General features: G+C 38.8%; 3 protein-coding genes across 7 annotated transcripts in view; all 3 read right to left on the reverse strand.

Annotated features, from left to right (window-relative positions):
* Positions 1 to 1856: 1856 nt before the first annotated feature.
* LOC104600573 (auxin-binding protein ABP20-like) lies at positions 1857 to 2827 on the reverse strand. The gene has a single exon (XM_010263607.3). It carries the CDS (start codon positions 2623 to 2625, stop codon positions 2002 to 2004), a length of 624 nt encoding a protein of 207 aa, XP_010261909.1. The 5' UTR covers positions 2626 to 2827; the 3' UTR covers positions 1857 to 2001.
* Positions 2828 to 4958: 2131 nt separating this feature from the next.
* Positions 4959 to 5887, reverse strand: LOC104600574 (auxin-binding protein ABP19a-like). The gene has a single exon (XM_010263608.3). The coding sequence runs from the start codon at positions 5818 to 5820 to the stop codon at positions 5197 to 5199; it is 624 nt and encodes a 207-aa protein (XP_010261910.1). The 5' UTR covers positions 5821 to 5887; the 3' UTR covers positions 4959 to 5196.
* A 2423-nt stretch (positions 5888 to 8310) lies between these two features.
* The window catches only part of LOC104600575 (F-box/LRR-repeat protein 15-like), a 28012-nt gene continuing 8842 nt past the window's right edge, over positions 8311 to 27480 (reverse strand). For 3 of the 5 annotated variants that reach the window (XM_010263610.3, XM_088892909.1, XM_088892911.1), the window contains 16 exons: positions 18688 to 18961; positions 18461 to 18593; positions 14083 to 14182; positions 13790 to 13987; positions 13438 to 13708; positions 13189 to 13287; positions 12993 to 13081; positions 12794 to 12893; positions 12515 to 12685; positions 11323 to 11475; positions 10902 to 11062; positions 10624 to 10822; positions 9786 to 10249; positions 9610 to 9673; positions 8844 to 8930; positions 8311 to 8670 (listed from right to left, as the gene is read on the reverse strand). In XM_010263610.3, coding sequence (XP_010261912.1) covers positions 8590 to 8670; positions 8844 to 8930; positions 9610 to 9673; positions 9786 to 10249; positions 10624 to 10822; positions 10902 to 11062; positions 11323 to 11475; positions 12515 to 12685; positions 12794 to 12893; positions 12993 to 13081; positions 13189 to 13287; positions 13438 to 13708; positions 13790 to 13987; positions 14083 to 14182; positions 18461 to 18593; positions 18688 to 18961 — 2644 coding nt within the window. In that variant the 3' untranslated portion in view covers positions 8311 to 8589. Of the gene's footprint in view, positions 8671 to 8843; positions 8948 to 9609; positions 9674 to 9785; positions 10250 to 10623; positions 10823 to 10901; positions 11063 to 11322; positions 11476 to 12514; positions 12686 to 12793; positions 12894 to 12992; positions 13082 to 13188; positions 13288 to 13437; positions 13709 to 13789; positions 13988 to 14082; positions 14183 to 18460; positions 18594 to 18687; positions 18962 to 27480 lie in introns of all 5 variants that reach the window. The other 2 variants (XR_016079399.1, XM_088892910.1) reach the window with 2 other exon arrangements.

Genomic DNA, 27480 nt, shown 5'->3' on the forward strand with positions numbered 1-27480 from the left:
AATTCTTGAACACTCTGAGAATGCTTTTAGTCTAGCGGATCATGATTCGGTTGAATCAATCGCTTGCAACACACACGGAAAAGGGGAAAACTACACGATTCAACAAAGTTAACCTGGGAAAAATATAAAATTTTCTGACAATATAAAATACATTGATAAAAAGTTTAAAACATAAGAAATTAGAAAATACAAGCTCAAAAAGAAATTTAAACGAATTAGATACATGGATGATCACCATGTATAACTGAGGTTCGGTACCTTTACTGTCTCTACATAGGCTAAGTTTGGGAATAGTGCAATTACAAATGTAAGGTTAGAAATACCTAAAATAATGTTTTACACCGTGCATATTTGTATTTGTACTCTTCCCAAACTGAACCAAACTGTTTTGGGTTGATGGATACAAATTGTTGCTTTCATCAAATTCAATTACCTTTTCCATATGCATTTTTCTAGTTGAATAATTCTCATATGTGAAGTGATAACAGTAGTGCAGTGTTTCTCATGTGTACCTAGCATTTTTTGTTACTAGCAGAGATCCAGATTGCAAATTTTCCTCTAGTGGTTTGATATTATGTCACATATGAGAAGGAATACATGACAGAGTCACAGAGAGATTTGGATAGAATGGATATAAGCTCTAACTTTCTTGTTCTATTATCTATTTGTATTTATTGGTCCATTTAAATAGGGAAATTGTTTAAAATTCATCATGAATTTTCAGCATTTCTCTTAAATTCACCACAACTTTTCAAAATATTTAAAACTCACCATGGCAGTAAGTTTATATTTTCCAAAATTCACCTTCCGTTAGTGCACCGTCAATGCTTCTTAAAAGAGGTGATCATGTCAGTATAAACAACAATTTTCATGACCAAACCCTTAAATGGTGAGTTAGAGGAAAAGGGTGCACCGTTATCCAATCTTTATATTATTCGAGTTTTTTTTTGTCTTTTTTAGTTTTCATTTTCTTTTTTTTTACATTTTTAGTGCATTGTTATAATTTCTAATGTTTTTTATAATTTCTGTTTTTTTACATTTTTCTATTTTCTACAATCTATAAATTTTCCTGTATTTATTTGCGATTTCTATGTTTTTCTATAATTTCTTATGTTTTTTCTACAATTTTTATTTTCTGATTTTGTTTTTCAATTTCTATAGTTTCTATAATTTGAAAATAATTTTTTATTTTATTTGCAATATTTATAAATTTTTATATTCTATTATAATTTCTATGTTTTTATGTATTTTATATTTGAAAATATTTTTTGAACTTTTTTTGTTTTTTCATGTTTAAATATTAAAATATATATGTATATATTTTATATTTATCTATGAAGATAAAATTAGTAATATATTAACACCTGTTAGTCTATTTAACGTCAAGTTAGTGACATGGTGAGTTTTAGACATTTTAAAAAGTTGTGACGAATTTAAGAGAAATGCAGAAAACTCACGGTGAGTTTTAGACAATTTCTAAATTTTATTTGTTGACGTGTCTACTCTTGACTGGTTGCTTCAATCACTAGAGCCACGTGGCAAATTATTAGTGGTACCACAAATAGATCTCTCATCAGCTCTACAGAGTAGGACCAGCATTCATGAATCAAGTTGCATCCAAACACTGCGCATCAAATTTGGAATATTCTGACATGCAAAATAGAAGCCAATCCTTCCTTATCCATGTACGTATGCAACCAAACATTCAAACCCAGGGTGAAACTGACTTGATTGGCTTGGCCCAATGTATATAATTTTTTTCACTTCTTAAAAAAAAAGGCTCATGAGCTAATGCAACGATTCAAAGTTTAGAAGCTAATTAAAGAACTATCACGTAATTTCTTGTCTCTGATGGATCAGAGCAAAGACGAAAGATCATACTTCCATAAATTAAAGCAACGGTTCATTACAAAAAGCCTTGGAAAAAGAAATTAATGAGCCAATGACAACAAAGAAATTAACGTAGAAGACCAAACAAGTAAGGATTTTGGGCGAGCGAGCTTAGCCTGAACCACCAAGTACGGCCTTGAGCTTCTTCACCTGAGCATCATCGAGAAAAGTAGTCTTCTCAACCAGTGCAGAAGGCAAGTTGTTGGCAAACAAGGCGAAGTCGAGGATCTGGAGGCCGGGATTGGCGCTACTGAAGCTAACGAAAGCCAAAGCAGGAGTCTTGCCAGAATTTATCTGGAAGTGTAGCAATCCTCGAGGGTAAACCATTATATCTCCCTGCTTAAGTGTCGCCAGGTACACAGAATTGGCCGAAGAAATGAATCCGGTGCAGATGGTCCCCTGGGCGACGATGAGGACCTCTGTAGCACCAGGGTGAGTATGCATTGGAACCACCCCGTCTGGCGCAAGGTCTAAACGAGCCATGGAGATCCCAAGTCCGTTAACTCCTGGGAATTGGGTTGCGAAAGCTGGGGTAACAGCAGCTTTGATGATGTTTGAAGTGTTGCCGACAGTGCCTAGAGAGAACACAAAGTCGTCGACTGTGACTTTGGCCGGTTTCTTGCAGGAGTAGCCCGCCGGGCCTTCAGGAGCAGTCAGGTCTGCAACGCAGAAGTCCTGTACTGCGCCATTAGAGGCGTAGAAGAGAAGAGAAAGGAAGAAGAGAATGTGAAGCATCTTTGATATGATCACCAAGGATTGTTATACGTTGGTCGGTATTGCTTCTGCTTCTGCTTGTGATTTGGTTGGTGCTCTATTTATATAGAGATCTTCAGACTTTCTGAGGCATAGCTTTAATCGTACAGTTTAATATATTGGCTTGGCATTCGGCAATGGAGAGACTGAGAGAGGAGCTCTAGCCCACGTACGTGAAGAGTAATGCTGATCTGGTACTAGAAAAAAAGACAGATTTTGAGCAGTGGAGCATGTGAATATTTGTTGTGATCTACTCTTCAAATGGTAGCTCCAAAGTAATTAAAAACGATCGAGAAGCCTCTGTTTGGTTTATATTGTTTGAGAAAAAAGCTAATAAAGGCATGTTTTAACTGAATAATTCCGATATATATCCTTCGAATTTGCTCATCAACACAACCAATCCTTATCTGGGATTTTATATCACCACTGCTTGATCAAATGCTGGTTAGATTCTTCTTTGTCTGTAAACCAATATATAAATATCTTCTCAAGCATACAGTGATTAGTTTGGGTTGATATGTTATATGAATAAGAATATTCGCATAGTTGGACAAAGGGATCGATGAATACAGAACATATACAGACCTCCTGACCTTCATCCACTCACATCCACACAACTTCTGAAGAGTCAAGCCAAGCAGCTGATGATGATAAGACGTCCACGATTGGGATGGGCTATCAAGATTATTTTTATAAACCAGAGAGGTTATCATTTGGGTCACTGGTTTTTGTACTCCTGAACAATATATAGTTTGAGCAAAACTATGCTTCAACGCTACAGTTGTAACTAACAGACACTTCTCTGAGCGTCAAAGGAAAGAGGACAGAATGACACACAGCGACAATACAGACAGGTGTGTAGTATAGGGACACCCATGAGAGTAGAGATGGGCATTAGGACAGAATGCCCAGTTTAGGGTTCACGTGACTTGTGGTGCAAAAGGAGAAGCTGTCCTCCAGGAACAATGGACTCTGACAAGTCTAACTAGAGCACGAGGACATCAAAACTAGCTCAGTGCAGGGTGTTAACAAGAATTGCATTTGCAGTTCTATAACACTTAAAGTTAGGTATATTTCACATTTAAAACTTTCATCAAACTGTTTATAGACAATGTTTTTATGCTTTTTAAAGCCCTTATAAAGCTGATTCCACAGATGGGGGTTCAAGACTTGCCTCTGAAGTTTTAGAATAAAACTTCTGCTGATGTACCCAGTTGGGAGGCTAACAAAAAAAGCCTTTCTCTTTGACAATGTTTGGCAATGTCTCTACCATCCCAAAGTCCACGACAATGAATTAATAACAAACATAAAATTAATACATTCAAAGAAAGGAATAGCTGATGATAAGGCATCTTATCATCGGTAGGTTCTAAGAAACTTTACTTAATTAAGAAAATTTAAAATCATAATCTTTCCCACAAGCCTCATCAAAAATATATATCTGCTGATATAAGGAGTGATCGGTTTTTAATTAAAACATAATACTTTTTCTCGTACTTATATTATATTGAGCTGAGTGCATATATATTCAACAACAGGAATTAGCTAGGAAAGTATTATTGAGTAACTGATCGATGATGCCTTCGAATATTCGGACGTGCAAAATAGAACAGAGGTATAGATCCACTCCATTGTTGGACAACATCCAACTATCCAAGTAAGCTTTAATAAATGGTAACCCTTTTTAATTTCCTTGTTTCTTATGTTTTACAGCTGGCAAGTCTCAGTATCCCTGGAGGAACGCCAAAAGCCAATACACTTTATGCCATTAAAGCTGTGGGGGACGACACTACGACGTCTGTGAAAACCGTTGGCTTATGTATGTTGACATAGAGAAAGATATCAGCCATAGAAGTCATGATAAGAATGATATCTCCTAATTTTCTCTTAACTCCCAATCTTCAACCACAGTTTCTTCTCTCTAAACTACAAGTCTACTACAACAAGAGGAAACTTCCTCTGTGTGATTGCGTCTGTGATAGTGCATGCATGCGACAAGCTCCCTCCCTACTAGTGTTACTCCTTCTATCGTCCTTAGCTCTAGCTAGTGCAATTATTTCTGCACTGGAGTCTCTTTTGGTGGAAGATTCAGCCATGTTTTTTTTTTCCTTTTCCTGATCATCAAAAGAATTTATGTTATACCATGGAAAGGGTATATATCATTTCTAATTAATTAACGTTATAAAGTCAAGGGCATCAGTTTTCTAGACAAACTCAGAATCGCATTGGTTGAGAAAATGGTGCTTATGAGGGACCATTAATTTGTTGAGTTATATATTGTTATAATTAACTTGTTGGCTTAGAATCTCATTAGGTTTCTAGACAAATAAGGAACCTTCACTTAATTCGAATGAGAAGATAAACAGAAAGTAATTTTCTGATAAAGAAGAAAATTACGATGAACTGAAATTCAGACAGACACGATTCGTTACAAGAACACTCGTCAATTACAAGAAAAGGAAAATAACGGAAACACCAAAAAAATGGAACAACAGCAGGAAGAAGAGGTGGTGGAGGAGGAGTTGGGAACGAGAACAAGGAAATTTGGCGGGCTTAGCCTGAACCTCCGAGTACGGCCTTGAGCTTCTTCACCTGAGCTTCATCGAGGAAGGTGGTCTTCTCCACCAATGGAGTGGGTAAGCTGTTGGCGAACAAGGCGAAGTCAAGAATCTGGAGGCCAGGATTGGAGCTACTGAAGCTAACAAAAGCGATGGCTGGAATTCCACCAGCGTTCACCTGGAAGTGCAACAATCCTTGAGGGTAGACCATGATATCTCCCTTCTTAAGCGTTTTCAAGTAAACAGAACTGGCCGAATCGATAAAAGCAGTGGTGATCGTCCCCTGCACGACGAGGAGGAGCTCCGTAGCACCAGGGTGGGTGTGCATTGGTACAACGCCACCAGGGGCAAGGTCTAAACGAGCCATTGAAATGCCGAGACCGTTGAGTCCTGGGAATTGGGCGGCGAAAGCTGGAGTTACAGCAGCCTTGATAATGTTGGAGGTGTTCCCTGCGGCGCTAAGAGAGTACACAAAGTCATTGACAGTGACCTTGGCGGGCTTCTTGCAGGAGTAGCCTGCCGGACCTTCAGGGGCCGTCAGGTCTGCAACGCAGAAATCCTGGACGGAGCCGCGAGCAGCGGAGAAGAGGAGGGAAAAGAGGAAGAGAATGTGAAGCATCTTCGCCGGAGCAATCGTTGTTTATTGCTTCTGCTTGTATTCTTGGGTAGGCTTGTTTTGATAGGATTTGGTCCTGTATATATAAGCGGGGGATAGCTTGGATAGATTTTATTTTTATTTTTTTCCAGAGGCATGTGAATCCGTAAACTTCCATTTTTCACAATTAAATGTTCCAAACTAAAAACAAGAAGACTCTTTTCAGCTTATCTGTATTGATTCAAGAAGGATTTATTTGGGTTTTCTGACATGATATAATGAGGTCAGCTCAAATTCTTTAGGAACAGGTGCCTTATTTTATAGTTTATATATCAACAAATAGGATTTTAGAATAAATTAATATTAAAAAAAAAAAAACTACTGGATTACGGTATTATAGAGACCCCCGCAACCCCATCCCCGAATTCACGCATTCTTTATGTTAGTGGTGGGCCATTGCTTGGTATTATGGTAAAACCTTGGGCCGAATATGTTGGGTTTTCTGTCTGTATGTAGTCCACCCCTCACAAAATCCCATATAGCCCATCGAGTCCGCGTTCTGTGCACCCATGGGTGTACTCGACGAGTGTACCCGCCAATTGGATTTGACCACGTCGACCATTCAAATATTAACAGTCAATTGCGCCGTTATTTTGGATTCAACGGTTCAACCGGACATGAACCAGAGCCAAACCCATACTGCGAGATTTTTGAGTGATTTTCCCTAGAACTTTCCTCCTCCCAGTAGTAGTAGTTCCACCAAAACCTTCAAGTGGCCGATGCAGTAAACCCTGTTTGCATTTCCCCTGTATTCTCTGGCGGCCATCGACGGCGACAAGGAGAGCTCCACGGTTTTTGTTGTGTGCAATTCGGAGTTCAGACTCAAATGATACTATCCCTGTCCCTCACAGAGCGCTCCTTTGTGAGAATCTGATCTGGACTCCTCCCTGAGACCCTGACCATGCCGGCGTATCTTTTTATCACCTCAAATTAAGTACCAAAGCAAGTATATGATTTGGTACGGTGATACCCTGATCATCTCTATTCAATATTCACCGAAGCCCCCAGCTCTTCACAGTTCACACTTCACACCCCTTTGGCCCAATTATTTGCTCGTCCATTGATAATTTTTCGGTTCTGTCCTTCAAATTCTGATAAAGCATCAGAGGCGGCGATGGGATGAAATCAAATCCACCACCAAAAACCGATTTATTCATAGGCAACAACACGGGTTCAACCTCCTTTTGAATCTTCCGCTTAGTTCCACGGGTTCAAGTGCTCTTCTAATTCTCCTTTGCATAGTCCAAAATTAGGGTACCTTCCATCTCTTCTTTGCATGTTCAATCATCTTGAATCTTTCAAAATTTTTTATTATCACTAACCACCAAGTGGCCAAACTATTTATTAGAGGCCCGAACTCAAAGAACTTCCAGTTGAATAGATTCGGTGTTGTGTATATGGCAAAAACTAAACTCGAGCCCGGCTATGAAGAGGTCTACTGTCAATATAAATAAACGCGCACTCAAAACCAGAGCATCTGATGACGAAGAAGAAAAGAAGAAAAGAAGAAGAAGAGGAAAAGATAAACGTACAGTTGGAGCTCTCACCATCGCCGCCGGCGGCCACTGGTTCGAATCATAGTGTGGGTAGGGTTCGGTCTCCAGGGGAAAACATAGAGGGAAAAGTCAAAAATGAGGTTTGTCAGGGTTTTTGATTTTCATTTTTGTCATTTTGCAGCTGGTTGAACCGCTAAACCCGACTAACGGCACTTGAAACGTTAACGATACGCGTTCCTTTTCCTGGTTGACGTGGAGGACTCTGATTCGCGGGTTCACTCGTCAGTGCACCCACGGGTGCAGTAATGGCATTTTTATGATGATAATTTGCTAATTGTACATTATTCAATGTTTTCTTTTCAATGTAAGCTGTAGAGAGAGATGCTGGTGTTTCAATCAATGTTTGCAACTTGGGTTGGCCCGAGTTAGCATTTTGCACTGCTTTGGGCTCGGGCCGCCCACTCAAATTTTAGATTGATTTGGGCTCTAGGCGGATGAGTCATTGGTTCATCTGTCCAGGTCAAGAATTGTGATCCGATAAAAAGGTCAAGAATTCAACGATCCGGTTAAATGAATCATTGACCTGGACTGACTAGATTAACGGTTCAACCGTCCTGATCAACGATGGGTTGAAAATAATGGTTTCGATTTCAATGAAGTGAGATACTGGAGAGCTGGGATTCTTTCTATTAGCAAAGGAAAACGTCGTAAAACGAGTCAAAATGCTGAGCTTAGCCTCGTCGGAGTGATTTGAATGGATAGAATCATAGAATAACTGGTACAACCAGATTGTTAACATGTAACCAAATCCATTAATTAAAACATTGAAGAAAAATGTTGGTTTCTTTTATATTGTAGGCAAGAGCTGATGTTTATGTTGTCAAGACTCAAGACTACAGACTGCTTGTTAGCAATTTAACATTCAGAAAAATATATCTAGTCTAGAAAGAAATTTCAATTTATGACAGGCCAAACAATAAAAGATGAACATTAAATAAAATTTTATTATATCGTTTACATCTGCTGGAAGCTGAACCAAAAGCAGCAATTCGTAACCAGTAACTCATACAAACACAGATGGCACCAGAATAAATGGGAAAGGAACTTGGTTATTTACAAAATGGGAACAAATGGCTTGATTTCCTCGGGATAGACGAGAGCAAGCATGCACTGGAAAGACATTTTGAAACAATCTGACCTTCAAGGGAAAACTGATGCGTGGTATATGCAGATCGCATCATGTTGCAGACAGACTGCTGAATATACGTTTCAGACTCGGGCATACCATGCGTAACCTCCCCATGCCCACAGAATATATCTGCTCAAATAAGGAAAAATAATGACTATATGGGAAAGAATGAACCATAGGAATGAATGATCAGAAATCTCTTTGATCCAAACTTTCAATTTTCAAAAGAGTAGCTACCAATTTTGTTTCACTAGCAATGGCTAATAAACAAGCTCAATTGATTCCACGAAGGATTCTCCTACCTTTGGACAGTAGCGGACATCTAGTGTTTCCAGCATGTGGCAGTTTGATATGGCAGCTTCAACTACTTCTTCAGCAATGCTGCAAGACTATATCAAACCAACCACTAATGTTTATATGGAAAAATAAGAAAAAGAAAAAACTAATCAGCAGGAAACAGAGGCAGGTCTAACAACTCGGCAGGTGTTTACTCTGATATCATTTGACAGCTAATCAGATGAAGTGGATATCCAAATTTAGACATTTCAATGTTTTCTTGATTTCTATAATTCTATTAACCCACAATATACGGGAAAAAAATCTTTGGGAGGGGGCGTTGCTGCATTGGAGTTCAAGTATGTAATATATGGCAATGATTAAAAAATGTGCATTATATGTTGCAGCTCAAGCCACACACAAGGAGTACTATGGGGGCCGAGTGGCTAATCAATTTAAATAATAGAGCACTGTTCCTTGTGCGTGGTGATTGGTGAATCAGGATAGCTGCTATAAAAAAAAATTTCTAGCCACGCTAGCATCTTAGGTGCCAAAACCCAATATCAGATGATCTATTCTGTAGTTTGACTGTTTTGAAGATTTTTTCTGGAAATCTGAACAATGATCCGCTGGTAATGAACGCCCACTCATTTTGAATTTTGACCCAAGAAATATTTAACACAGCGCATTGTAGTGGCATTGATATCTAAGAATAGAATTTCCTTCAGCGAAATGAAACTGTTGGAGACCAAAAATTTATACAATAACTTGACTGCACCAGAAAATGCATACCTGAAGAAAGAGGCTAGTTAATCTTGGACAGTTGAGCTTTAGAACCTCCAAAGAGCAACAATTGCTGAAGGGTAAACAGTAAAGATGGAAATTTTAATTTATTACGCAAAATAACAGCACAAAGTAGAGATTTGTCCAACCAAACCCAGTCTGAGTAGAGGGGAAGTGGAGCATACCTCAAATTGAGAAAGCTCAGATTGAAACAAGCAACATCAACTTCCTTTAGATTTGCTGACAAAGAAAGGTTCAATGAAGACAAATGAAAACAACGGGCCCTCGGAGGAATGACAACCTTTTTAATATTTGGACACCCAACACAGTTCAAATTCTGCAGTAACCGGTCAGGCTGCTCAATTGGCTCATGCATGGCTTCTGAAGACAAACCAGATGAACCCTTGATGCTTGGCACCTGAGCAAGCTGACCACCACTAGAACCCCAATTAAGATCATGCATATTCACACATCCATTTAAGCTCACGTGAGTAAGATGTGTACAGCAAGCAAGGAGTTCCTCTATGGCTGATTGACAGATGCTTCCATAGGACAAGTCCAATTCACGAAGGGCTGGGAGAGCACCATCTTTATACAAAGCCTCCAATGAAGAGTCCGTAAGATACTTGCATGCCTGCAATTTCAATACCTGTTTTTTCCATATGGAGAGATGATCATCAGCCATTTAGTGAAGCCAACATCATTATTTCAACCAGAAAAAAAATGATGATAGAAGGTGCAAACATTTGCAATCTATGGTTGTTTTTTTATTCACTTTTTTTATCAGCTTCACTATTTTTACAATTTGTTGTGAGAGAGAGAGAGGTCAGTGTGATCCATGTGTTTTTAATCACTTTAGCCATCTTTTCTGACTAAGCTTGACTTTTACTATGCAAGTAAAAGTCAAGCTTAGTCAGAAAAGATGGCTAAAGTGAGATTTTTTTTGGTAAAAGCTAAAGTGAGAATTTATGATGGCACTTCCATGGTGCATATCCACCTTTGGTTAAAGTATGCCACAATTACCTTCAGCTGCAAACATGACTCAAAAATTGGCTGCAAGTTCATCAAGAAAGTGTAGGATAAGTCGAGCAATGTCAAACATGAAAGCCGGTGCAAAGAAGAAAGACCATCAGGACCAACAGATGGGCAGGACATCAATATCAGTGACTCAATGAGAGGGCATGACGCAGTTGTTGCAGACAAGCAATCATCCTTGAGCTGGCTGTATATGAAAAACAGTACAACTATCAGTTTTTTGGGGTGAAAATTAGAGATATCATATTGAGAACTTAGAACATCACCTGCAAAAGGAGGCATCTAAAGACATTAAACGAGGGCAGTTTATGGATGCCTCAGACAACACACCACATCCCTTCAACTCCAACACAACCATTTGTGGTGCTTCAATTTGGAGTACATTCAATTTGGGGCATATCCCCAAATTCAGGGACCGAAGGCCGACCTACATAATACAATTTATTAGTCAGCTGAAAGAGTTTAAAAAGCAGAGAACACACAAAATCACATCAATGTAAGATGTCTTTAAAGTATCAATAGAGACTCGTGATATTTTGAGAGCCTTGTAGCATTCAAAATGTTAATAACCAAACTCTGCAATATTATGGCTCATCAGCCACATATATTCAACAACCAACAAGTATTATGCAAAGGTTTAACAATAGACTTGAGCATAGCAAGAAATCATGTTGTAAGTACACTTACCGGACAAAACAATGCTCTTTCCAGATGATCACAGCAATCTAAATAGACTTGCTCAAGATACGGGCAAGTGAGTTCAAGATAAGTCATAGCACGGCAGCTAGCAAGGGAAAGCTTGGTCAAAGAAGTGCTGCTGAATCCTACCGCTGTCAGACTCTATACAAAATTAAATAGGTATTTTCAGTTTGATGAGGTAGAAGAGTCGACAAGAACTATTAGCAGAATGAACATGTTATGAACAATAAATTTTTCCTTGTGTTTAAAACAGTAGAATGTTTTAAACGAACCAAACAAAAAAGCAATCAGGTCTAAGCCAACCAATGTTGAAGACACACGGAATGCACAGATAAATGGAAGCTATCCTTCTAGTTACATGGACCATCCTTCTATGGGTGAAAATGTCAAATCACAATAACTTCATGAAAACAACCCTCAATGAGTTGTTGGCTTTTTGGAGAAGAAAATACCTTTTTTATGATAACAAGATCAAAAATATCTGTCAGTTCATGCTTTATAGATTCAAGTAAAAAACATAACCCCTATACCTGCAACATCAATGGAATAACGGAACAAATGGTTTTGCTGGTTCAGGATTTAAAGAAAAATTATTGGTCATATTGGCTGTCTGTCAAACCGAAAGGAACTGAGAAATACTACTACTCAGTTAAACAAGTGAAGATTTACCAATCAACTGAATCAACAAAAGAACTAGGAACTATATCAAGGCATCAAAAAATCAACTAACACAAACAATAAATATAGGTAAATTTTTTTTTGGTAAATATAAATACAGGTAAAAATTTGAGAAGCAAACAAATTAAGAATTAGCGTCTCAAAATCAAACACCATCTTAGTTAAACACTATCATAAATATTCCACATAACTTCACAAACCTCAAGTGAGGCATTTTTATACGTTTAATTTTCTATTAAAAGAAATAAAAGGTTACAACAAAATGTCTAGAGTTTTTTTATCATTCAAAATGTGTAGAGATTTCACCAACCACAACCATAATGAATCCAGCTGTCATTGCCAGTATGACCATTCATTGCATTGGCAAACCATTTTGACCAGCTGTATTAATTGATTATCCCCCACTCCATTCAATAATACCAATATAAACAAAATGTGTGTAAAGCATAAACGGATTTAAATGGAAAAACAATGCAGAAACAGGAAAAGAGAAGCCACTAACCTCACAACTGTCGAGAATCAGTGACCTGAGCATCGGGCAACCACCACCATCACTAAAAACTTCACAAACAGAATTTGTCAAAGATTCACAACGTGTTAAGTCCACTTCTTGCAAACACTGGCATTGCAATGCCAAAGTTGTCAAGCTTTCCTGCTTTTGCAATACTAATTTCTGCATGACCAAAAAACTTTTCAAGATTCCCACCCTTTAAGCAATGACAAGGTTTTTTCAGGTTGGAGGGATAAAAAAAGGAACTTGATTATTTTGATGAAGACAAACCTGAAGTGAACTTGACATAATGCTAATGCGATGAAGTGCAGGGCAATTAGAAATTGTTATAGATGAAAGCATGGGGCTTCGCAAATTTAAATCAACAAATCTGTGAAAAGGAATCAACAGATTCCAAATATCCATAACTTAATGACAGAACACGAGTAAAAAACAACAAGGGGAAAACAAAATAGGCAATATATTTTACTTGCGACAATGTACTAATCTGATGTTCTGCAATCGTGGAAGGTCCAAGGAAACTGATGTCAACAAGATACAGTTATCAAGCTCCAAGACCTAGAACAAAATGATATTTTCTTTTAATAAGTAAAAAGAGTCGAACAAAAGTTGCAGAAAAATGTTTGAGAATCACCAATATAAAAAATAGCAAAGCTAATCCAAACCTCCAGTAAATAACTATGGGATATTGCAGCCATTGAAGCAGAAGTTATGCCCTCACAACTATCAAGCTTCAAAACTGTCAACATGGGCAGTCTAACAGACTAGCAGCAGCAGCAATACCAAATAATATCAGATAAAGAGTAATCAGGCATCGTCAAAACAAAGTACTGTTGTTTTGGTGGGAACAAAACAAACTATTGAAGCACAGAAAAGATTGACTGATCAAGAAAAAAAACATGGAGAAAACTAACCTCAAGAGAGATGTTTGGGCAGTACGAGGCATTGAGGACACGAAGATGAACACAAGTGAGGGCTATTTCCCGAAGTGTTTCATCACTTACACATGAACAATTTGACATATCCAAAGATGCTAATAATGGGCATGATGTTGCTGCAGAACGGATTCCAGCATCTGATAGCTTGTGGCAGGAGCCTATATCTAATTCATGTAACTGAGGACAAGCAAGCATTGCATGTGTCATGTTGGTGCGCTTCAAAGACAAAGTTTCAAGCTGGGGGCACCTGCAGAATTTTGTTTCAACATAAAAATCAGAATAACCAAGCACAGTAAAACATTGTTCACAAACTTGGCATTTTTGTCACCTCACGGAAATACGGAGCACACGGCACTTAAGAATTTGAAGATGGCGCAATCTATCATGGTACACAGATATCTCTTGAATGCCATTACCAAGTGTTGCATCAACGACACGCAAAGTTTTCAACATAGAAAAATCAGCTAGGGAATGAAAAAAATCATCTCTTAATTGCTCCTTGCCCAAAGTCAAAGCCTCAATGTTCCTGAAGATCAACCATGAGTATAAGCTTATTATGGTAAGGTAACATCAAAAAGAGCATATGCAGATATATGCAAAGTAACACAAAATGGTCAATACCTTAAGGAGGTTATTGCAATCATAACATGGTCATCAATAGAGAGAGCGCCCAAAATATTCACTTCACTTGCATTTGGATACCGATGACACATAGCCACAACTGCAAATCAATATAACCAATAAGAGTTTTATACCGACCCTCAGTAACCAAAACAAAGACTAAAGGAATTTTTGTGATGTAGGACCAGCTCAATTCTAGTCCTTAGAGAATGTTGAATGGTCTTCTTGATCAGAGTTTTATGGCTGTCAATGGATATAATGGCTTCTTGAAGGAATAAGAGAGAATAGGGAGAGAGAAGAGAGAAATTGCTTGGAATCACTCACAGGGTGCCTAGAATCACTCTAGGGCATGGGAATCACACACCATAGCTAGCATAAGCTGAAGAAAACTCAACATGATTCATTGTCTGTGTAAACGTCCATACATATAGACTCTAAACTCATAATAATCCTAGGAGTCAAAGTTGTCATATCCTATTTCAATTCAAAGAAGACTCAATAACTCTAATCCTACTTGTGCAATGACTCTGAAATTTTAAACATAAACAAACTATAACTAGATAATCAAACCCTATAATTGGACCCTACAGAAAATTATAAAATGGCAAAAATACCCTTGGTGTTCAATTCAGTCCAAATCCCAAGTACCATCACTGCCATATCAGGACTTGTTGTAAGGCCTTCTTTCTAGAATAAGTCTTCGGGTGCTGATCGATTCCTATCATCTTTTATGTTGGCTCACTAGAGAGAGAGAGAGAGAGAATAGAGAAGGGAAAAAAGGAGTAATGTGAGAATCTTTCAAGGAACAAAGGAGGATTGGGAGATCCTACATGAAGAGAATCAGCTCAGAATTTAGTCAGGAATAAAGTGGGCATCCTTAGGAATCAAAAATTGGAAGGCTTTGATATGAAGATGAGAAATGAAATTTGGAGAGTCAAACATTCGGGAGTGAGAATCTTTTGATGTCGTAAGGTTATTGGGGAGTTGTTGGTGAAGGGGGATCTTAGAGTAGTAGGGAGGAAAGGTTCAGCAAAGGGGAGATCTTCTCTATTTATTAGGTTTAGGTGATCTAAAACATATGTAGTCACAATGAAGATGGAGAGAGAATTGAAATGGGAACAGTAGGATGAAGTTGGGAATAGATGGGAGATCCATGGGTGATAGAGGTGATTTTAATGTAGTTAGAAGAATAGGTGAAATGAAAGGATAAAGGATGATGGGAAATGAAAGTGAATGAGGATGTTTGGGGAGCTTATATCAAAAAAGGGGCTGATTGATCCACCACAAAAGGGATCTAGGTTCACATAGCCTATGGGGCAGCTTCCTCCAAAGTCTGGATAGGTTTTTGCTTTGTAGATCATGGGAAGAACATCAACAATAATATTATTGAAGAAGAGATTTGTCTGCATTAAGGTTGAGCATGTTGCTTCATCATCTAGAAATTTTGGAGTTGGTGGATGACTGGTGGGCGGAGCTGCATAGAGGACACAGATAACATAAACCTCTTATTGGAAAATTGCAGGGTTTAAAAGCCAAAATAAAAAGTTGGAACCAGACATCTGTTGGAAAATGGACTGGATTTTGAGGGCAGAAAAAGGAGATGGTGAAAAAGGAATTAAAAGCAATTATACATAGAGAAGTGGTGTTTTGGAAACAAAGGTTGAGAAGTGGTGTTTTGGAAACAAAGGTTGAGAGCATATTGGTTAAAGTAGGGAGACAAAAACATATTGCTAACCAAAATTAGAAGATTCAAAGAAATTTCTCACGGAAAGGAAAGGGAAGATGTTTCATTTGGTGGGGTGGAAGAAAGTACGTAGCTCAAAGAAATTTGGTGGATCCAGGCACTAGGAGAATTAGAGAATTAAAACAACACATTGTTGGCAAAGTGGTTGGGGGAAATTTGGGAAGGAAAGGGAGGTGTTATGGAGAGGTGTGGTAGGATATCATTATGGCATAGTCAGATTTAGGTGGGATACAAGGGATAATTATTCTATTTACATGGTGAGTGAATTGAAGGGTATAATGAAATTTCAAACTGCATTTTGCATTGCAGTCAATGAAGTTTGTGTTAGGGAAGGGTAACAATGTTAGATTTTGGGAGTGATGTGAAGAAGGAAAACTGTGGGAATTATGTCCAAGATTGTATAGATTAAGACACAAAGGCAACTCAAATGAAAGATGGTGGAAAGAAGATGCTCATTGTAAATTCATAGTCAAATAATGGGGTTCTGGTAAGACATATGGGGGAAAGAGATAAAACATTATGGGGTATGAGATAATCCCATTACTCCAAGAGTGGAAGCATTTGCATGGTTGAGGCAATGGACAGTGTCTTAACAATTTTTCTGCTTTTTTAAGGGTGGATTTTTTTGGAGGGCCCTAAATTGATATATATGTACAGCACATCATTGTTCAGAGGTCCATACTTTTTCTTTTAGTGAAATTTACCTAGTGTTTCTAAAAGAGAAGAACAGAATAAAAGTGTTTAACATGCAGAAGGGAGTTTCCGTTCATTTGAGCATTTCTGTTCCCAACTCTCAATAATCAGAGATCAGATACAAATCATCAGAATGAAGTTTTTGCTCATTCACCCACAATCAGACTTAGCAAAAGGTAGAATATGTTATGGAGCGCAATCCCTTTTGTGGTATATTTGAGATTTTGGAACAAAAGAAATAGGTGAATTATTGAAGTAAAAGTCAAGAAGGCCCATACTTTATTTCTTTTAGTGAAACTTACCTAGTGTGACATAGCAAAAGGTTGAATATTTTATGGAGTGCAATCCCTTTTGTGGTATATTTGAGATTTTGGAACAAAAGAAATAGGTGACTTAGTGAAGTAAAAGTCAAGAAGGAGAGTGTTGGCAGTATTTGTTTCAATGTTGGCAGAATCGACTCTGTCACAAGGAATTTAAAGATGTTAACAAAGGGGATCTGCAGTCAGATGTGTACGTTGTATTAGAATCAACAATAGGAAATGGATTCAATATTTCAAGTTGCTTTGCAAAAGGGCAAAAAGGTAGATTGAATGGATTTTACAGGGCTGCACCACTGCACCAAAGTCAGTTTTAATGGTTTGTATGGGTTTGGTTAAATTTATAGACAATAGGCCTAAAACATCATCAGACACAAGCATGCACATGCACGGTTGTCAAGGCGATGCCTAGGCGACAAGGCGCCCTTGAAGGCACGCCTCGCCCAGTCACCAAGCAGTTTTTGTGCACTATGTTATAAAATACCATTATATTTTTTAATTTTTGACATTATAATTATAAAATAGACATTATTAAACTAGAATGTTCATTTTGTGTTTATATACTAATTTTTTTTATTATTTTCTTATTTATTAGGGTTTAATCAACACAAACCTTGCTAACTGTTGTATTGAACCCATGGTTCAAAGTATCAATACACCTCTGTGTATCAGCATAGGTGTATCGGTACTTATAACGATACTCCCCCTATTTTTTTATTTCTTTGGTTTTCAATTTCATTTATATATATATATATATATAATTTAAAAAAAGGATCCCTGGAAACACCTGTAAACAGGTGTACCAGGACCCCAAAGATACAATACAATACACCCAATACGGGGCGTATCGTATCAAAATTTTGATACTTGATTGAACCCTCAAAGATTTAAAAACCTGAACCAATTAGCAAAGGGAAGAAATTAAAATGTTGTCTAAATCAACACATTTTCTTCTTCCACCTTCTCTTTTCTATTTTTCCTATAACAAAAATAGGGGTTCAGGCCCTATATTTTTTTACAATTTTCTTTCCTTGGTTCTTTTTCTTCTCATAAAATGTTAATTTTCTAGACTTAAGCATCAAATTTATACTTCTCCTATGGAAATTATGGATAATTATTATGGAAAGATGGTTATGGAACCTAGGGAACTACCCTAGGATATATGGTTTTACTTTAAAAATAAATCCATCACCTAGGCGTCGCCTAGGCAACAAGGCACCCCCCCCCCGTTGCCTAGCCTCACCTTGGCGCCTTGAAAACCATGTGCACAAGGATACATAAACAGATGGGTAGAGACAGTCTGCACAGATGATCATATCATCATGTTTTTTGGTAAAGCAGGGATTGAGGGTTTAGTGCTGCAAGGGCAGCTTTTGTATAATCCCTGTGTATAGCTTCTTTTTTTTATTTTGATAAATTCCCCGTGTATAGCTTCTTGCTTTTAAATTTCTAATATACTATACTTTCGCATAAAAAAATCATATCCTCGTGTCTCAGATGCTACATAATGCACAAGACGTCAAGACCAACTTCATATCAAATTAATACTTCTAGCTTTAAACTAATCCTTTCAAAGAATGTAGGTTAGGGTATTTTAATACCACAAGGAACACAGAAGACTTACATTGGAGTGCAGAAATATTCCGATCTTGAAAATTCAAAGACTTCCAGAAATCTTCATGAGTACTAGCTATCCGCCACTGCCTGCAGACCCTAGCAGCTCGGCACAAATTAATGTGGTCCAGGAAAGAGAAAACCTGGAATGGCATTGGGAGATGATTAACATAAAGTAAGTCAAATGATGAAAGAAGTAACAATTAAAACTAACTGAAAGGGAATGCTTGCAGATACCATGTGCAATAAATCATCTGTAAGATCCATCCTAACTTCTGAATCTTCCACTTTTGAAGAACTACCCCCCTCTCCATCACCATCATCATCACCACCACCACCACAATTTAAATCAACAGGTCTTCCATTACCACCATCATTTGGGGTGGAACCAAGAAAAAACATGTCATTTTCAAATGAAATTGAGGTACTCTGAGAAGTGTCATGATTGCCATCAGTGACTGAAACACAAGGATCAGCACATGAGGTTGTTGCACATGCATAACGACATTCTCTGCAAAACAAAGGGGGTGGTGGAAAGAAAAAATAGCTCCCATCATTAGCAGCCAGCAAAACAAGACAGCACCGTTACAACAATGTAATATATTTCAACAAACTACATTCCTTGTCCTAAAGATCGAAATCTCAACTAACACATGATGTTGTTCAAATTCCATTCAAAATACCAAATCTTGAAAGCCCAACTTAGGTGCCAAAAATTGACAAACTCAATAAGATTTACAGGGAGACATGTCACAAGGAAAGTTCATTACCAAATTGCTCAATACCATCCATGGAATCAATTTTATGATAATATTAACCATCAGTTATCTTCTAACCAAAAGATCAACTATCAGATATTTCCCAGCATCCAATAATATTTTCCCTTTTCTTACAGGTATTTCAACTCCCATCAAAAATTTTCTCAGCATTTTGGAATAAAACTAGATGGATCATCTTGATCTAGCACCTAATGAACCATCTACAGGTCCTTAGTTGATATAACTAAAGTTTATTTTCATCGTCTGTCTTGTATAAACCAAGACTAGACTTCTTAGTGAAAAACTGCCTTTGAAAAGAAAAACAGCAAACTTGGATGATTCTAAAATTTAAAGCATAGTAAGGCCCCATCTGATAACAGCTGAAATGGTTGAACTGAATGACTTCATTACTTTATCTTTTAGTGAATGAGTTTCTAAAAAGATTTTGAACTCCTGAATCGCTGAAGCTGAAGTTGGGTTAATTATAAAATAACTAAATAACGAATATTTAGTTATAAAAAGATCAGGCCCTCCTTGCACATCAACAGCCAGCCTGACACCTGTAGTTATAACCCAATCAACCCCGACCAAAGACCAGGCCCTCCTTGCACATCGACAGTGATGTGGACACGTATTGGGAGCAGCAGCAGCAATGATCCGGTGTTCTCATCCTATCCAATTCGGCAGCAACAGTCTTATCCATTCGGCAGATTAGATTAGACTATCTTGTTATTCTTATCTTATCTTATTAAGTTAGTAGATTAGATTATCTTATCTTATTAGATTAGGATTAAGAGAGACTTATCTTATCTTATCAAGATAGAGCTGGAGGTCTCCCTATTCAGCAAGGAGTCTCCCTTAGAGCAGGACTCTTGTAATCTCCTATTTAAGGAGCCACTATTATTGAATGAAGGCATCAAAAATTTCAGTCAAGAAAGAGAGCAAGGAGAGTTAGGTGATCTCTTGGACAAATCACCATTAGGGCGCCAAGACAGGTTCATCAAGAGCAGGGAGGAACAAAGGAAAACAGGAGGTTTTCCCCGTGGACCGACCCGTGACGAGATCCTATTCGCGGGCCCATAACAGACAGCCAGCCTGACACCTGATCAGAAACGCAAGCCCTCCTCGCACATCAACCGAGACCTTAAACTTCATCTATGAGCTCATCCTCCTAGCTTGAAACATCTTCGTCCCAAACCTTGCCTCCTTCCCAATGAACTTTTTTTCTCCTTCACTTGCCATCTCCTCCTTTCAAACTCCTCAAAGGCCCTAGAAAACTCCTCACTCCCCCCAAAAAACAGACCTAGGCTCTTACCAATTGTGACCTCTCTATCCACTAATTTTGGATAGTCACATATCCCGAGCTACTGACATTACCATCATTATTTTGCATCATCCAACTCACACTAGAATTAGAGTCAATGCCACTCACTTTGTTCTCATAGTGCTCCTTCCCCAAATGGGAGACTGATGGCTGAACTTGCATTGTTGCCCCTCTATGATCAGTACCAACTATCCCATTGCCTCCTGTTCTTTTCCTCCTTTAAACCCATATGTAGTTTTTTGTAGTTCTTGACCCTACAAACCAAGTTTTAGCCTAGAGAAGATCTTTATCACGTGCACTACATTATGGTTTCTCAAACTACGTGGTTTCTTACTATCACCTCGTTAATCTGTTCCACCTTTTCCTCGGACTTGCTCCTTCGGCCCAAATCAACACCCACCTTTGTATTCTTCACCTCCTCGAACTAAAAATAATCCTCGACGTAAATCTCAGCATGACTCCCAACAGCTCCACCGTCACCCCTTTCCTCCAATCTCACCATCAATCTCAGCCTCATCACCATTAATGGCACTCCTTTCCAGCCTCTCTAAACCAATAGAAGAATCAGCTTCCAAGATAAACAGAGCTGGTCCTCCAGAATCATGTCTGATCTCAAGAGGAGCATCATCTGAAACCCCAGGTTCAGCAGTGATGCACATCACCTCAGAGCCTCTGAACTTTGTCAAGTATCGCCATTACTAAAGAAATTGGACACTCAACAACATTCACACCTGTTCCACCAAAAGTCCTCTTGTTACCACCCTTATCATACTTGGTGATCACCCAAGTCCACTTTTCTCCCTCTCTTTCTACACCTAGACGAAACACTAAACTCGGCATCCCACCCCTTTTAAAATTTGGTATATTAAGACCTAACATCTTCCATTCTTAATCTTGACAACTCTATCCTTCTTGCTCTAATTTTTCTTCTAGTCATTGAACACATCAACGTCGCGACCTCCTTTCAAACTCCTCAAAGGCCCTAGCAAACTCCTCACTCCCCCAAGAGCCTCTTTTAAACTTCTAGTCATAGATTACCTTAGGACTCCTTGCTTAGCTAGAACATCAGCTATGCTATTAGCTGACCTCCTATTCCATCTTATGTGAATTTCCATGTCTTTAGAAGCCTGCTTAAAGCGCCTGAACTAATTTCTTAATCTCCAGATTGCTCCTTCCTCTGTTTTCAGCCAGTTTACAATGACTTCTGAGTCCCCTTCAATAATCAACCTGTTAATCCCCAACTCTTTAGCTTTCTCAACACCAAACATTGCTGCCTTCAATTCTGAATTCACCACATCACCATACTAGGTAGGGCCTGAGAACATGGTACTGATATCTCCATTCTCCTCCCTTATTACCCCACCAATGACCGCTGGGCCAGGGTTTCCCAAACAGCTCCCATCAAAGTTTACTTTCTTCTACCCAACATCTTGAGAGGACCAGAATTCAGTTACAATAGATCCTCTAGAAGCCAAATGTGCAATTGTTCCCCATGATCTGAAGAAATCTTTTGTCTTAAAATCTGATAATATTTTCAGAGTTTTCACCCAACGGGCCACCCTTATAGTTATCACTTCAATCACAGCATCTCTGCCTCTGTCGTTATCATCAAATATCCTCAGATTTCTTTCCTCCTAGATTATCCAGGCCACTGCTGCTCAAGTGCATTTTCCCATCGCTTTTCCTCTCCTTTTAGAGCACCTGAAAATGTTTGAGCTAAAAAGATCTTCCAGAATAGCAGGAGGATTCCAACTGCAACCAAACTAAGAGGAAAACCACTCCCAAATAGAGTTAGCAAAAGGGCAGGAGATAAAGAGGTGAAGAGCAGTCTCGCCACTCAGCTTACATAAGGAGCACCAATTTGGGGATAAGCACCACTTTGGTCTTTTTTCTCTGAAGCACGTCACAAGTGTTGGTGGAACCATGGAATACTTCCCAACAAAACACACTGCCTTTTGGAGGAATGGGCTGAGACCAAACCTCCATAACAGGGAAAGAAGGAGAGGAGGAGGAGGTGGCAACAAGAGAGTTCAAGAAGGATTTGCAAGTTGCTGATCAAAAAATATATCTTTTAAATTTGAATACAAAATTAAATATTAAAGAAAATTTGAATGCTCTTCAAAAATAATAGTCAAATTTTGGTCTGATGTAAGGTGCGGAGACCACCCTCTCATCCCTTCTCATTGACTCTTTAAGTGAGGTCTCCCTAAACACCATCAGAGATTGTAGGATCTGAATTCCTAGTGTTTCTAGTTGCTTCTCTTGTACCTTTTCTTCAGATTGTCCGCTTCCTCAACCTTTCCCAGTTGAGGCTGTTTGCAGTAGCTCTATTCCAGACATAATTAGGGCCTTCCGTTGAGAGATAGTGCATGGGAAAAATCAACACTTTATCAATAACCAAATATCGCTAAGAAGGAAAATAAAAAGTAAGAGGAAGAGAGGCAAACGCTCTTAACTCTCCCCCAAACAAATGTACAGACTTACAAAACAGCCCAAAACATATGATTTCTAACCACCCCTTGTTTAGCCCAAAAAAAAATCAGCAAAGCAATTAGCATCTCTTTTTGTCCATCTCAAGACAACTTCCATTCCTTGTGTCAGCCACTTTAAATTCTTTTTTCATTAGTACGGTCCCACCAACCCATCTCCTCCTCTTTCTGAACGCAGCTGATAACAAGTTTTGAGTCACTTTCAATTAATAATTTCGAAATATTTAACTCCTTGGCTTTTTTAGCACCCTTCCATGCCAGCACGAATTTCAGCCCTCAAACATCTTTCAAGGGAACTGAATCAGCCACCTCCTTAGAAATGGCACCGGGCGGGGCGGGGACGGGAACGGGGACCCTCTCCCCATCCCCGCGGGGATCCCCATTCCCCGTCCATGCTAACAGGGATGAAAATTTCCCCATCCCCGTCCCCATGGGGGGAAAATCATCCCCATCCCTGCCCCATTCGAGGCAGATCCCCACAAGGATCGGGGAAATGGGGAAAATTGCCATCCCTACACCACCTTCCAGTTTCTCATCAAACTAGCTGAAGAAACATCCTCAAATAGCTTTAATGTTTTTACCATTGAACCACTTTAAGGGTGATAGCTTCAATTAAAGCTTCCATACTCCTCTCTTTCTCATTAAATATTCTTTGGTTCCTTTCTTCCCATATTGTCCAATACACTGCTGCTCTCGTACATCTCCAAAAGAATCCTTCCCCTCTTCTTTTGCCAATTATAATAGTAGGACCAACTAGGCATTGCAAATTTGGCAGGGGGTTCCACCTACATCCAAACAAGGAAAGAAACCATTCCCAAATTGGAGATACAAGGGGAGAAGATATTAATAAGTGATAGGAGACTTACCATTAGCCTTGCAAATAATACACCAATGAGGAGATAAACACCAATTAGTTATTTTTCTTTGGAGAAGATCACATGTATTAATTCTTTCTAGAAGCACTTCCCAACAGAAGCCAACAACCCTAGGCAAAATAGATTTACTCCAAACCTCTTTTTGGAAATGTTGGGCCAAGATCATCACTCGGATGAAAGTCCAAACTCGACAATCACCTCTAGAGGGATCTAAGAATATGCATTCAAGGCCATGGAACAAAGATAAAGCACAACCTAATTCTTGGTCACACAAACCACGTCTCAGCCCCAAATCCCAATCAAGCCCAGAGACAGAATTAGAAGAAACCACAAAAGAAGCAATAGACTCTTCCTTCCTGTTAGAAATAGCATAGATGGAAGGGAATTGTTCTTTTAAAGATGAATTACACATTCAAACATGCTCCCAGAATTTAACAAGGTTACCTAAGCATGGATTATATCTGATACGTGGCAAGAAGGATAGAATGGATAGACTTCCAAGGAGATGCTCTTGAAGCCCTAGCCGCAACCCCAGCATCCCAGACCTCAACCACAAGCCTATGAATATTGGTGATAACCTTTACCCACAACTTATTGAGCCCTTCCCACCCCCTGTTTGGCTAAGGCATCTGCAAAGGAGTTAGCACTCCTTTTAACCCACTGAAGTCTTACTACCATAGCCCTTGAAAGCCATTTAATTTCCTTCTTTTCATTTGCACATTCCCATAGCCCATTCTCTTCTTTTTCCAAGCAACCAATAATTATCTTGGAGTCGCCTTCAATGATTAGGTTGTGAAATTTTAACTATTTTGCTCTTGTTAGCCCTTCCAAAACAACCAAAATCTCAGCCCTAAGAAAGTCACCTACACCAACTGACTCGGAAAATAAAGACAAAACTTGTCCTTCCTCCCATCACAATTTAACTTTATAAACCCTTTAGTAAGTGGAGACCACAAAAGGAGTAAAGACAGCTCTCCTTGGAGCTGATTTAGCCACTTCCTCCCAATTATTCAGCAGCAGCCTGGTTGCAATATCCTCAAACATTTACAGAGACTTCACCCATTGCAACACTCTAATTGTAGCAACCTCCAGAATTGCACTTAAGCTCCTTTCCATATCCTGGAATACCCTTTGATTTCTTTCTTCCCAAATTGTCCAACATATAGCAGCTCTGGTGCATCTCCATAGAGTTTTTCCCCTTCTCTTCATCCCACTTATAGCCGATGAGGCTTGGAAGTCCAGAGGAGAAGTCCATCTGCAACCAAACAAAGAAGAAAACCAACTCCAAATAGATAGAACAAAAGGGCAAGAAATTAACAAGTGATAACAGAGTCACATGTATTAATCTTTCCCAAAAAAGATTTCCAATAAAAGGCCCCTACTCTCAGAGGAATTGGCTTCCCCCACACTTCTTTAACAGGTAAGGGTAAGCCCAAATTGACAGAAGGTTGGGTCAAGCCTCTAAAAAAAGAGGCACAGGAAAAGGAAATAGAAGGAGCTAGAGTCCAAATTCTACTATCAATATTAAAAGGGTCCAAAAAGATTCCTTGAATAAGTCTAATCAAAACCAACACATGGTTCATTTCTGAATCTCTAAGGCCTCTCCTAAATCCCAAATCCCCATCAAACTCCGAGTACGAGGCAGAAGGAATCAAGAAAGAAGAAATTGGCTCATCCTTAAAATTTGAAATAGAGTACAAGGAAAAAAACTGGACTTTTAGTGGTGACTCACCCACCCAAACATGTTCCCAAAATTTAATACGGTCCCCGAAGCAAATGTTGTATCTGACAAAGGGAAGAAAGAGAGGAAGGACAGTCTGTATAGCCCTCCAAGGAAAGTATTTGTAGCCCGATCGAGCACTTCAGCATCCCAACCGTATAACGACAGCCCATGTATGCTAAGAATCACTTTACCCCACAATTTATCCTTGTCCAAAGGCAGCCTCCACAGCCGCTTCCCAAGATGATTTTCTCTTCAAAATGTTCCCTAGACCTAGGCCTCCATCACTTCTATTCCTACACACTAGCTCCCAACTAACGATTCGGTCCTTCCTTTCTTCTCCAGGCTCCCACAAAAAATCTCTCATTAATTTTTCTATCCTTTTGCCCACACCCATTGGAGTTTTAAAGACAAATAGGAAATACAAAGGTAAATTTACCAAGGTAGATCTAATCAATGTTATTCTCCCTCCCAAAGATACATAATTTTTCTTCCAAGTGGCCAACCTTTTAGTGAATTTGTCTACCACAGGGTTCCAAAAATTGTTATTCATCGAATTATCGCCCAAAGGGAGTCCCAAATACTTCATCAGCCACTAAGAGACCTCATAGCCCAGTAAGAGGCACAAACCTATAACTCCCCCTCATCCATATTCACCACCACCACACAGCTTTTGCTGAAGCTTATTTTTAAATACCCTGCTAAAGTCATCTCCTTCACAAAAAAAAAAGATGGTGTGATCCGCAAATTGTAGATGTGTAACCAAAACCCTATCCCTACCAACTCTCCAACCTCTCACCAAACCTTTTGTGTCAGCTCTGTCAATTAACTTCCCAAGCAACTCAGTTACAAGGGTAAACAGGAAAGGGGAGAGAGAATCAACTTGTCTAATCCCTCTAATGGCAAGAAAGTGATCCACTACTATTCCATTCACCAATACTAAGTAATGACAAGACTCAAGGCAACCCTTAATCCATTTGCACCACTTTTCTTCAAACCCAAAATTCCTCAACACCTCCAAAAGAAAGTATCAATCCACCAAATCATACACCTTTTCCAAGTCAAGCTTACACACTAATCCTTTCTTTCCATTTCTTCTAAAATCCTCCAAACTTTCATTGGCATTAAGAATTTGATCAGTGATTTGTCTATTCCCTACAAAAGCCCCTCGATTCAAAGAGATTAAAGAAGGAAGTATTGTTCTAATTCTCCGAGACAGGACCTTAACGATTATCTTATAGAGGCTATTCACCATGTTGATGGGGTTTGTACTCAATAGGATGAATTGTATCAGGCTTCTTCGGAATAAGGGCAATAAAAGTAGAATTCAGCGTCGGGTTGATCACTCCTCTCCCAAAGAATTCATTGAACACCTTTTAAATGCCCAGCTTTAAGAAGTCCCAACAATCCTGATAAAACACCTTTCCTAAATATTTCCCAAACCTAGCCCACCAAAATTCTTACTTCTTCTAACCACAACCCAACTAACTCTACGGTCCCCTTTTTTATTAGCAAATAAACATTATTTATTAATTTGAAGTAAGATTACAATTGTTTTTACTAAAGAGCTGCCCAATTTATAAAGAAAACAAAAGCTTTCAAGCACATAGGCCACCCAGTTTCTTTTTCACTGCAGCAGCTACAGCTTTTCCTAAAATAATATTGGTCTATATGCCCCCCGTTTTGCTAGAGCATCTACCATTCCGTTTGTTGTTCTTCTTACCCATCCAAACTTTGCATACCTTTCTTGCAAGATGACCAATCTCCCTAAATGCAAATTTGTATTTCCAAGTGCTGATCGTATATTCTTCTCCCCATCCCAACTAACTCTACGAACCCATTTTTCCTCCCCTAGCTCCCACAA

This window comes from Nelumbo nucifera, chromosome 8 (assembly GCF_055504915.1).
Source record: "Nelumbo nucifera cultivar China Antique chromosome 8, China Antique-T2T, whole genome shotgun sequence".
Taxonomy (NCBI): domain Eukaryota; kingdom Viridiplantae; phylum Streptophyta; class Magnoliopsida; order Proteales; family Nelumbonaceae; genus Nelumbo; species Nelumbo nucifera.